General features: G+C 40.6%; 2 protein-coding genes across 2 annotated transcripts; both read right to left on the bottom strand.

The window, feature by feature from the left end:
- Positions 1-385: 385 nt before the first annotated feature.
- Positions 386-3,935, bottom strand: adprm (ADP-ribose/CDP-alcohol diphosphatase, manganese-dependent). The gene is made up of 3 exons (XM_029528493.1): positions 3,235-3,935; positions 1,411-1,533; positions 386-1,068 (listed from the first exon to the last, which is right to left on the bottom strand). The coding sequence occupies exons 1-3, from the start codon at positions 3,788-3,790 to the stop codon at positions 746-748; spliced, it is 1,002 nt and encodes a 333-aa protein (XP_029384353.1). The 5' UTR covers positions 3,791-3,935; the 3' UTR covers positions 386-745.
- Positions 3,936-5,552: 1,617 nt separating this feature from the next.
- On the bottom strand, positions 5,553-9,445 carry rsph1 (radial spoke head component 1). The gene is made up of 8 exons (XM_029528131.1): positions 9,395-9,445; positions 9,109-9,222; positions 8,576-8,681; positions 8,347-8,437; positions 7,912-8,047; positions 7,062-7,133; positions 6,318-6,426; positions 5,553-5,641 (listed from the first exon to the last, which is right to left on the bottom strand). The coding sequence occupies exons 1-8, from the start codon at positions 9,443-9,445 to the stop codon at positions 5,610-5,612; spliced, it is 711 nt and encodes a 236-aa protein (XP_029383991.1). The 3' UTR covers positions 5,553-5,609.
- Between the last annotated feature and the right edge of the window lie 3,003 nt (positions 9,446-12,448).

Raw genomic sequence — 12,448 nt, 5'->3', positions numbered from 1 at the left:
AAATCACTTCTCAAGATCCATTCATTTGTTTTTCAGAGCCTTCGACGACATTGCATCGGCTTACATAAACTGTTTAGTTAGCTGTCCGGGGGGATGAAATGTAAAAAAAAAAAAAAAAAAAACTAAAACAAAACGTGACATTGCACGTTATCTTGTTTTGATAATCCTGTTTAGTGGTAGCTCCACCCACCAATGAAGATAAGGATGAAGGATATGACGATTTGGTTTTTGTTGGGATATAAACTAGTTTCCAGATTTAATGCTGTTCATTAAATACGACGTGTTATTCATCTCTTCAAAACACAAGTTCGTTTTCTTTGGTTTATTTCTTGTATAAAGCTTGGATATACCACCTTCACAAATGCAGCACGTGAAGTCGGGTGACTGCTGCTAATTTTCATTTATTTATAGTATTATTTTTCATGTAAGTGATACATAATCGTTGATACTATCACCTCAAAAATAGTTGATGAAAAATTACAATTATCAATAAACTACACTGGTCAAATATATCCATTAAACCACTCAGAAGAAAAGTAAAAAGCAGCAATTCCTCTTAATTCCACTTAAAAAAAATACCACTTAACACCTATATTAAAGCTTCCAGTGTATCACATAGGTTTTTTTTTCTGATAAAATATCAAATCAACCATAAGTCTTTAAATTGCAAAAAAATAAAGTTATTTAACATCTAATACTGAACCATAACTTAAATACATTCTGATCAGCTGATTCAAGGCCTGTGCTATGCTATGAGGGATAGTTTTTTATTTTTGTCACAGAAGAGAAGTTCTCGATCTGAAATCCTGCCACTCCCTTTCAGCACCATCCTGTCCTCGTACACAAACACTGTGCCGAAGGCATTGCTGTCAGGTGGAGTTTCAATCACTCCCTCTAACGTCAGGTGGTGCACCCCTGTTTCTTCGTCCTGGCAGTATCCTCCATCATGGTCGTGTCCAGCCATGACACACACCACGCTGCTGTGAGCACTGATGATGGCCAGGAGCTCGTCATAGTTCCAGGCGAGGCAAATGGGGCAGGTGGAGTCAGGGTGGACCGGGAGGTGACCTTGAAAGAGAGGAACGAATTATCAACAGTTTTCCGTACAACTCTGACAATTTCACTAATTTTAGACCATACTACCGCTGTTCATTTTCTTTCAGAAATATTTATTTGGTGGCGAGTCCCAGCTTTTTCAGATCTCTCTTTGAGCCACAAGTTTTCTCTTAAACTCACATACTATGCCACTCATAAATCACCATGTACTGAATTGCACCATGAGTACAACAGGCTACATATATCACCTGCTTTCCACTAAAACACCACCTTATGGTTTACCAACATGACTTCAGCGATTCCATGAAAAACAAATCATTAATTCACACTTTGGCCAGTGATGGTTTCACTTACTGGCAATAGTGACTTTTAGCTGCTTCTCATCAGCATCAGACAGCACAGAATGCAGCCAGTCCAGCTGGGCCTTACTGAACCCACCGTTGAACATCGCAAACCTCTGACGTAGATCCTCGAGCACTGAAACAAAAGCACACAGAAGGAAATCTACTTATTCTCTGTCAGTCTATAGTATCTAAAAAATGGCCAAATAACATTCATAAATACATAGACTTTCATTCATTCATTAATCTTCTACCATTTATCTGTTTCCAGGTCAGAGGGGATGCTGGAGCCAATCCCAGCTCACACTGGGTGAGGGACAGGTCACCAGTTTACAGAGACAGAGACCAACAACCACTCAAACTCACACTCAGACCTCCGGACAATTTAGAGTCACCAGTTAACCCAAACATGATGTGTTTGGATGGCTGGAGGAAACCCACACAAGCACAGAGAACATGCAAACTCCACACAGAAAGGCTCCAGCCCTGAGAATCAAACCCATTAACTTCTTGTTATGAGGCCACAGTGCTAACCACTTTCCGCAATACGAATAGAATATCAATATAGCATCATGTAAACTGGACACAGATTATTTAATCCCACAAAATTTCTGACAGTGATCAAATTCAGAATAACCTCTGATGTCTTTGACTAGAACAAAGGTGCACACACTGTTTAGTTCCAGCCTCAGACTGGTGCATTCATGGGCTCATACACAGTACCATTTTACCCATTATTTCTTTTTTCTGTTGACATACATGACAGAACAAACAGTCCTTTATTCCTCATTCTTTAACATCAGCTACCACACACACACTGCACACCACAAGATCCTTTCAGCTTGAAAACTATACATTTCTATTGTATCTATTGTATAGGTGTTGGTTATTGCTTTTATTCACTTTTAAATTGTATTTTGTGGTGTTTGTGGAGCTTGTGATGCAAGAGAAACTTCTGTGTAAACAGGCACTAAAGTTTTAATCTTATATTGCATGACCAATTTCCCTACATCAACAGTTGGAAAGGAATATTTGTCACCTGTAGGGGGATATATTCAACACAGCATCAGGATATACGGAGATGTACATTTAGTATGTATTTAATACCGATAGTAAAATGTACACGTGTACCTGTATTTAAAATATCTACATAGGGTCCAAGTTTTTATATTGTTTAACATTACAAAATATTACATACATACATACAATATATTTCTCAAAGTCTTCATTCAGTTTAGAACTTACTAAAATAAAATAAAACTTACTACTTATCAACTGTTTCTGGAAAAGTGGCTTCATGCTTTTGTACCCTACTGTATTTATTATAAATGCCAAGACTTAAGATGAAATCCATGTTTATGTAAACTCTTTCAAGATAAGTGTACATATATAAACTTACATAACTGTATAAATTAGACATATATGTTAATTTATTAAAACGATTTAGAATTAGGTGCCAATTAATTTATATCTACAATTGTTACACACACGTTGCTGTTTTGGTTTTTTGGTACAATAGCATCGGTTTTGATACACATTTCCTTTCCCTCCGAAATAGTTTGTTTACCGCATTTGCACTCTCGAATATTCTATAAACACAATTAAAATGAATTTTAATACATGTAGATATGATCTAAAGCGTCTGTTTTTGCAAATATGGAGGAACTTTATGTTTAAGTGTTACATATAGTCTGGATTCATTTCCCTGAGTCAGAATAACACCTGGATTACTATTATCACCACAGTTAGACTAATAAAGAGAATCTGAAATACACAGCTAACACACTGCTGAACTGTTTCACAGAGAAAACTGGGAGGAAAGATGAAGCCAGCCTACTTGGGGGGCAGTTGAGGTCCTGGTTGTTGTTGTGCTGTCTGATCTGACTCAGGGCGCTCTGGTACTGGTCGCTGGACTCCGGTCTGCCCAGCAGGCCCACATCGTAGCCGTCCAGCACCACGAACAGGAATCCGGGGACCGGGCTGAAGTGGTAGGCGTAGATGTCGGGTCCGGCCCTGTCGCTGCGGGGTGAGCTGTCCAGCCTGGATCCGAACAGAGAGCTCCTGCTGAAGTTGTACAGCTCGTGGTTTCCCCACACGTGGTGGACCTCCAGCGGGCTGGAGCCGAACTGCCTCAGCACGGCGTCCAGCGCTCGGTCCGAGGCGGCGCAGCCCTTGTTGAAGCCGTCGATGACGTCTCCGAGCTGGAGGACGAAGGCCGGCCTGACAGCCGACTCTGACCAACTTTCCTGGGCATTCGCGAGCAGCTGGAGGCTGCTCCGGTAGTACCGCCTCCTGGACTGGCAGTAGTTGTAGCCGTCGTCGATGTCAGCGTACTGAATGTCAGCTATCACCCCGAAGCTGAACAGCGGCCCGGGCCGACTGCAGCCGTCCATTCTGCCCGGTGGACTAACGGCCGTTTACCGTCCCGACCGGGAAACACTGTCAGCTAACACAAATCATAACATCCCGCCAATTTGCCCGCTTTCGGTTTCACCTGCTTCCAGTGACACTTGTGAAATTTTTGAAATTACCGTATTGACGTCCCTGTGACAAGTACGGCACAATAAAAGCCACGACTTCCGGTCAAATTCCTTCAAAATAATGCTGTTAGAAGGCACGGGCAATTCCTGTACATTCAAAGCAGTGTGTTATTTGCTCCTACCAGGGGACCTCGGTGTTTTTCACCAGTGATTTTAACAACATGTTGAGAACAATGCCACCAAGTTTTAATGTTATTTATTTATTTATTCATTTTGCCAGAGAAATCTTCAAATCATTTTATCGTCAGAGGAAGAAATGGATCTGTAGCAGCCCTGATGAAGGAGAAGAAGAAGAATCTAAACTAGGGTAGACTTTAACTTTTGACAGGACTGCAACAATAGAAGCATCTAAAAAAAGAGAGTGGCTGATTGGGTTTAACAATAACGATCAAGTTAGAGTATTTGAGTGTCCCTCCATCCATCCATATTATCTCACCTGACAGTGATCAAGGGTAGGTTCGCCCTGAAAGTTCAGGCCACTGAGTTAAATCCAGCTGATTTCTTGCGAAGTTTGTTGCTATTTTAATTAAGTATTTAATTTTGTAAAACTGCGTTGTTCATTTACGCAGATGGCCACAGTTGATGTTTTTAGTGGCCACCGATGTCACTGCGGGGAAATGTGGTGTTGACGTGATGAATGTTTTCTCTCATGCCTTTATAAGTGCATCATTTAGTTTCCTCTAATAGAATTTTCATTAAAAACGATTAACTGAAAATGTAATGCTATTGACAATGCCTTTATTATAATTAAAAAAACGAAAATTAAAATGACAGCTAAAAATAGATTAGGACGGATTTTTTTTAACCTGTCCATCAAAACGACGGACAATGAGAAAGTCTAGCGCAACCTCTGGGGCTGTAGAACCGTGCAGAGATAAAGAAATCCGTCAGGCTCACATCTACAGACAATAAAGAGTGTCTAAACCTGCTTGTTTTTGGACCATAGGAGGAACCACCAAGAGAGAACCCACACAAGCACAAGGAGAGCATGCAAACTCCACAAGATTAGCCCCAGGGATGAGAGGTGATAGTGCTAACCACAGTTACAATATGCCTCTTTGTTGCTAAAATGTGAAACATGACAAAACACTTCAACAACAAATTGTTGGCATATCTTTGCACAACAAACACATACATATTCACAAATATCACACAAATCCTGGGCCAACCACATTATGACTACAGGATAGATAACCAGCTATTTCTTTTCCTGTCTTGTCCATTGGTTGGTCTGCCAAGTACATAAAGGATATGATTACAGTAAATATTTCATTTATGTGGCACCTTTTCAGAAACAAAGTTACAAATAGTTTCCTAATAAAACAGATATTACAAGTATATAAGAGCTCATCCTTTTTTCCCCTCTGTCTACACAGGAGTACCGGCTAGTTGACCTTAAGGACACACTCACAGAATTTCAAAAGAAAAAGAGTCAGAATCATTCAATGTATTTACGAATTTCAATGAAAAACAATGCTATTGTTCTGTACAATCAATGGACAATGAAAACGTTTGTTTTGTAATAATTTACAAAATTGTAAAAAAAAAAAAATGACAGGCTCCAAAGGTTGTGTGTTATCTTTATCTGTTTATTGATTGTTGTTGTTGGGTTGCTCTTTCAAACAGTAGCTGGAACATGCTTAGTGGATGGACTACACAAGTCCATTTTCTCCTATTCAGCTGAAGGTGTTTCCTTCTCCCCAACTGAAAAAAATAACAGATTGCCAATATTTAATTTGAGTGTTGACAAAAACATTCATGTGTTTGTCAGCTGGTGAGTTCCAAGTGTAACTTTGTATTTCCAAAAGTTACAAAAAATATATAAATATGTATATATATATATATATATATATATATAAATTACTATTTCAAGCCTAGACCTGTTCTATTCTCTTCTGTCGTACCAAATGTTTATTTGAGTTACTGTTATAACTTGAACCAGTCTGGCCTTTCTCCTCTGACCACTGGTGTAGATATATTCTTTATTTGACATCATTCTGAGATTCTGTGTGGCAGTCTCAATTAAGCAGCAGTTTCTGAAATACTCAGACCAGCCTGACTGCCACTGACAGCCATACCACATTTAAAGTTACTTAAATCATCACCCATTATGATGCTCAGTTTGAACTTCAACAGATCTTCTTTACCATGTCCATATGATTTAATGCATTGAGTTTGGACCATGTAATTGGCTGATATTTGATAATTGAACCAGCAGGAGATGAGTGTACCAAATGAAGTGGCCAATGAGTTTGTATTTTTGTGTGTCTAAATAAGTTCATTTAGATCAGAAATACTACAAATAGACACATATTGCGTAACACATGCTGAAATGTTTGAAGCTGATTTTGAAAAGAGTTTTACTTGTTAACCAGTTTACCTGGAGCCTTTTTGGTGGAAGTCCACAGCGTCAAGCTTGTGACACACTTGGGAATCCACTTGAGCGCTGTAGTGGAGGTCGACATGCCCCACTCCCCCTCAACTCGGTCCTGTCAACAGTTGATTTAGTTATGATCTTATGGTTGTCTGCCTTTAGTGCTGTTATATTGACCTTGGCTGAACCAGAACAGACATTAAAACATCAGCAAAGATCAAACACACTGCACCTCAAACACATAGTGATTTACATGCAAGAGGACTCCCCACATCGTGCATTTCAAGTTAAGCACACTCTTAGAAAAGTCATCAGTGCATCCTGGGAAATACTCATATGTCAAATACCAACAACAATGATGCCTTCTTATGCAAGAAAGATTTTCTTATCGTTGAAAGCACCACAAAGTCCTGATGTTAAACACCATTTGACTGACTGACTGAGTCAACAACAGCATCAGAAGTCAGTGACAAGCAGCACCTCCTGCGCTCCTCCTGAGCCCCCTGGGTTGACATGGCCCCCATTGGAGCCCAGGTCAGCTGACTTCTGTGCTTTCATTTTTTTACCGTTCTCAACATCTGCTGGCTGGAGATTTGGCCAAGAGAGTTGTCATGGTTATACTGTTTCATTTTACTGATCAACCTTGGCAGGACAAAGTCCAAGGTTAAGTGCTGACAGAACAGCAGGAGTAGAATTTGATGGAGGAATGAAATCAGCTGGCACAGTGTGAGTGAGTTGGTGTTGGCTCACCTGCTCTATTTGGTGGTATTCACCGTGTTGCTCACACTCAATGTCAAACACATACTTTCCTGGACCACAGGGCTGTAAAATAAAAAGCAGAGATACCTCTGACAATGACCAAGAAACACAATTGAATATGACAATTTTAACACTACTGAAGCTTCCATCAGTTATGATGGCTCATTACATGGATCACATGACCCTGAAGTGTACCAGTGGACACACAGTCAAACCTACACAGTTATCAGCTGCTAATTTTCTCAGCTCTATGATTATTCAGCACCTCTCAGCTCATAGTTTTCATTATCCATGTGTTGCTCCAGGAGTTCACTGGCTCTATCAAAAAGCTAAAACAATACAACTTTTGCTATCACTTTGTCTTTTACAAAAAAAAGTCAGTTAAATAATTATTTAATAATGCTTTGAGGTATATTATACATTTGTCTTTCTTATTGCCATTTATTTGGAAAAACAGTGTAAGTCTAATATTCACTTTAGGATTTAGTCTTCACTGACAGATAATAATATCAGTGGCTTCACTATATTTACCTAGCCATTTGCTAATTTAGTCTTTATCGTGTGGGGCAGGAAGCACAAAGTCAATTTGGGCTGTAAAAAAAAAAAGAAAAACTGTGAGCTGAAATATGCTAAAACAATTGATGGACAAGAGTGTTGCTGTAGATTCCCTCCAAATGACAGTCCTTTATTAATTAGCATTAATCAATGCTGCTTTAAAATATTTTCAGGGAATCCAGATACTTTGAACTGTCGCGTTCCCACATTGCAAAGTGTACTGTTCAACTAAAACATTCTAAATCTTTCTGGTAACTGTGAAATAAACTGTTAAGCTGGAACTTACACTGTTGTTGGCAAAGTTACCCTGGTATCTGTGGTTGGAGTGGATGTACTCTCCAGCTGACTCCATATTTCCATTTACCCATGAGCCCTTGTACTTTGAGCCAGTGTCATGGTAATGGTAGATGCCTTGACCGTGTCTGCGAATCAACACCAAAGACTCCATTTACATTTCTGTTCCTGGTTAGAGTTGATTTAATACTATACATGTACAGGCCGAATCATCAAGAAGCTGCAGCTGCTGTTAATTTGGAAATAGTACTTGGTCATAATGTAATTTCAAAATATTTCTATAACATTTTGATTCGTTGTTCACCCCTTTATTGTGTAGGTTATAATGATGTCTACACATCTGTTTTAGAAGTGGGCTAAATTTGGTTGAGATATATATAGTCAGATATATACTCAGTCAGATGCGATTTTAAAGTCGTAGATAAACCTAAGGTGATGCAGCCACTCTCCATCATATGTGTCTCCATTGGGGTAAGTGTAGACACCATGACCTTGTCTCAGGTCCTCGACCCATGACCCTGACAAACAGTGAGACAATAAGACAATAAGAGTCTGCTTTACTAAAGGTCAGTTATACACAGCGTGACACACACAATAGACAAATCTTCACACAGGAAGAAATGTATTTCAACTCATTAAAATTGGCTTTTTTATACCTTCATATTTAGAACCATCAGGATAGTAGAAAGTGCCTTGTCCATGTTTCATGTTTTGGTAATAGCCTCCCACATATCTTGCCCCGTTCTTGAAACGATATGTCCCCTATGAGATAAAACCGTCTAAGTCAACTATACACTAAAGAAACACATTTTCTTCAGGTAACGCAATCATAAAAATCTTTGGCATCAATAAGACTGGGAATTAGGAGAATTATTTTAATCTCAGGCTGAATATGGGAACATTGACACATTAACAGAAATATACTTGAACTAATTGAAGCTGTCGGTCATTTACAATGAGACGGAAACGATTAATATTATCAAATCGAATTGAATCTAATTAATGCGCCAAATGACAATAAAGTTACATTAAAGCTCTTTACATTAAGAGCAGGCCTAAACCAAACTCTTTATGGAGTTGTTAAAGAGATCCAATATCCGTTGTTTGTTTAGGTCCTTGTCTGGATTTCGTTTGGTCTCAATCTTCACTCATTCCTGTTGAACGGGAAGAGTCGCCTACAGTGTCCCACCTGTCCGTGTCTTTTACTGTTCTCATACTGTCCCTGATAAGTGTCTCCGTTGGACAGAATGGCAGTACCGACTCCATGTCTCTCCCCCGCTTCATTTCTGTCACCGTGATATTCCTGTCAAAGAAACACGCACAAACTCCAGCTGATACATGGTGATGAACAGCGAGTGCCAATGTCCGCTTCAGGAAGCGAACATAAATAAATCTCAGCTAACTAAAGAGGATCCAAGATAAATTAAGTGTCTCAGCTAAATAAATAGTCTAAAGAGTTTTTTGTCTCCACTCACTCCGAGTTGACTGCGTTCCTCATCGAAATCTTCAGATCCGACATCCGACATTGTTCTCTGTCAAAACTGAGTCAGAATGAAATTTGTAGTTTAGTGCCACGGGCTATAAGCACAGAGGCCACGTAGTGGCCTCTGTGCATAGCACGAGGCACTACTTAATCTTGTCCATACTTATTATTTAGTGCCACGGGCTATAAGCACAGGGGCCACTACTTCTACACAGTAGAAGTAAGTGGCCTCTGTGCATAGCACGAGGCACTACTTAATATTGTCCATACTTATTAATCTTCTTATTATTATTCCGTCACATTTTCGGCATCTAATGCGGGTCGTACCGCTTGACGTAGCCCAACAATATATATATCAAAACGTGCGGCTCGATCGGGACAAGTGTGCTAAGTTCTGGGTAGTCGATATTCCCATTTTTCCCAAAGTTATTCCCAAAAAACCAGCCGAAATTTTCCATAGAGAATGCATGGGAGACGACGAAAAATCGCCTCAAAAATTCACCTTTTTTCTCAGTCGCGTAGCTCAGTGACACGTGCACCTACAAATGTCATTCAAACTTTAAAACGGAGGAAATCTTGTGCTCTTTCCAGAACATCAAACCTTTTTCTCCTAAATAATACGGTTTTCGAACTATGACCTCTCAAAGGAGCAGTCCGATTCACTTTTTCCTCAAAGTTAGAGTGTAACCGCTCGTTAAGTAGAGTGAGAGCACTGTGAAAAACTAACCGACATTTTCATGTTTAACTCGAGCTCACGGCCAAACCGTGAAAAGGAGACAAAAGATTTTTTGGCAAAACGTAGACACAGGTCTTGGGATTCAGAAAATCTAACTTTGAGAGCTCTACTCCTCACCAAATTTAAACTGGAGGGCTCAGAGCGTCAGAAACACCTGTTTTTGGCTCAATTGACTGCAATGCAAATCAAGGTTTCACTAAAAACAATTTCACTCTGACTTCGCACTGTCCCTACACGCTCATTTTAAGGACTTTTCAAATCAAATAAAGACTTTCGGAATCTCCAGACTCTTCTGTCTTTCACGGTGTTTTCGCTTTTCGGACCGGAGCTACGGTTTGCTCGCAATTCGAAGTAGTTCGGGACGTGGTCAAAAGCCACTTTTCGGAGCGTTTTCGGGAGAGTCTGAGCTCTGACCCGAACGAATTCTCAAATCACCGTGACGACCGCAGCTCTCTCAGCTCAGGTCTGTGGATCAAACCCACTTCACTTTGGAGCCTCACTGCTTCGTCATGCTTTGTCACAGAAACTCCGTTCAAAGTTTAAAAAGGTCACGAGACTTTGACCTCTGTTTGTGACGAAAGGCTTTATGATAGCTCCTACGCTTCCTACTCAATCATAGATCAATTGTCATGCTGGTCTCATCTCACTCTGTCTGTGGTCTATGGCCATCACTTTGAATGATTTCTTCTCAGAGACACACACAGAGATATAGAGATGCAGACACAGACAGATATACAGACGCACACAGAGACAGATATCCAGACGCACTCACACATATACACAGACATACACCCAGTCAGATAGACAGATGCACTCACACATTTACACAGACATACACAGAGACAGATATACAGACACGCTCATTGAATTGAGCTCAATCGGTTCTCCGAACGGAAATTTCAGCAGGAAGGCTTTCGACAGAATGACGGTACGCGGGTTGCAAACACCGTGACGACCGCATCTCTCTCAGCTCAGGTCTGTGGATCAAACCCACCCCACTTTGGAGCCTCACTGCTTCGTCACACTTTGTCACAGAAACGCTGTTCAAAGTTTAAACGGGTCAGAAGACTTTCAACTCTGTTTGTGACAAAAGGCTTTATGATAGCTCCTACGCTTACTACGCAATCACAGATCAATTGTCATGCTGGTCTCATCTCACTCTGTCTGTGGCCTATGGCCATCACTATGAATGATTTCTTCTCAGAGACACACACAGAGATATAGAGATGCAGACACAGACAGATATACAGACGCACACAGAGACAGATATCCAGACGCACTCACACATGTACACAGACACACACAGAGACAGATATACAGACGCACTCACACATATAAACAGACGCAAATAGAGACAAATATACAGACGCACTCACACATATACACAGACATACACATAGACAGATAGACAGATGCACTCAGACATATACACAGACATACACTGAGGCAGATATAGACACGCACTCAGACATATACACAGACATACACATAGACAGATATCCAGACGCACTCACACATATACACAGACGTACACAGAGACAGATATACAGACACACTCATTGAATCGAGCTCAATCGGTTCACCGAACGGAAATTTCAGCAGGAAGGCTTTCGACAGCATGACGGTACGCGGGTTGCTCGTCCAGTCGAGGGGCGACGGGCAACAAACGACGGGCGACGGACGACGGGCCCCGGGTCCCGTGGCACTTCAAAATTTCCCTGGAATTTTCTAGTTATTCTTCTTCTTAATATTATTATTATTCCGTCACATTTTCGGCAGTTAATGCGGGTCGTACCGCTTGACGTAGCCCTACAATATATATATCAAAACGTGCGGCTCGATCGGGACAAGTGTGCTAAGTTCTGGGTAGTCGATATTCCCATTTTTCCCAAAGTTATTCCCAAAAAACCAGCAAAAATTCTCCATAGGAATGAATGGGGTTTGGAGAAAAATCGCCTCCGAATTTCACCTATTTTCTCAGTCGCGTAGCTCAGTCATACGTGCGCCTAGAAATGTCATTCAAACGTCAAAACGGAGGAAATCTTGTGCTCTTTCCAGAACATCAAACCGTTTTCTCCTAAGTTGTACGGTTTTCGAACTACGAGCGTTCAAAGGAGCAGTCCGATTCACTTTTTCCTCCAAGTTAGAGTGGAGAGGGTCGTTAACTAGAGTGAGAGCACTGTGAAAATTTCACCCACATTTTCATTTTTAACTCGAGCTCACGGCCAAACCGTGAAAGGGAGACGAATGATTTTTTGGGAAAACGTAGACACAGGTCTTGGGATTCAGAAAATCTAAGTTTGAGAGCTC

This window comes from Echeneis naucrates, chromosome 19, assembly GCF_900963305.1.
Source record: "Echeneis naucrates chromosome 19, fEcheNa1.1, whole genome shotgun sequence".
Lineage (NCBI taxonomy): Eukaryota > Metazoa > Chordata > Actinopteri > Carangiformes > Echeneidae > Echeneis > Echeneis naucrates.
Note: the sequence above shows the minus strand (reverse complement) of the source record. Positions and strands in the feature narration are given on the sequence as shown.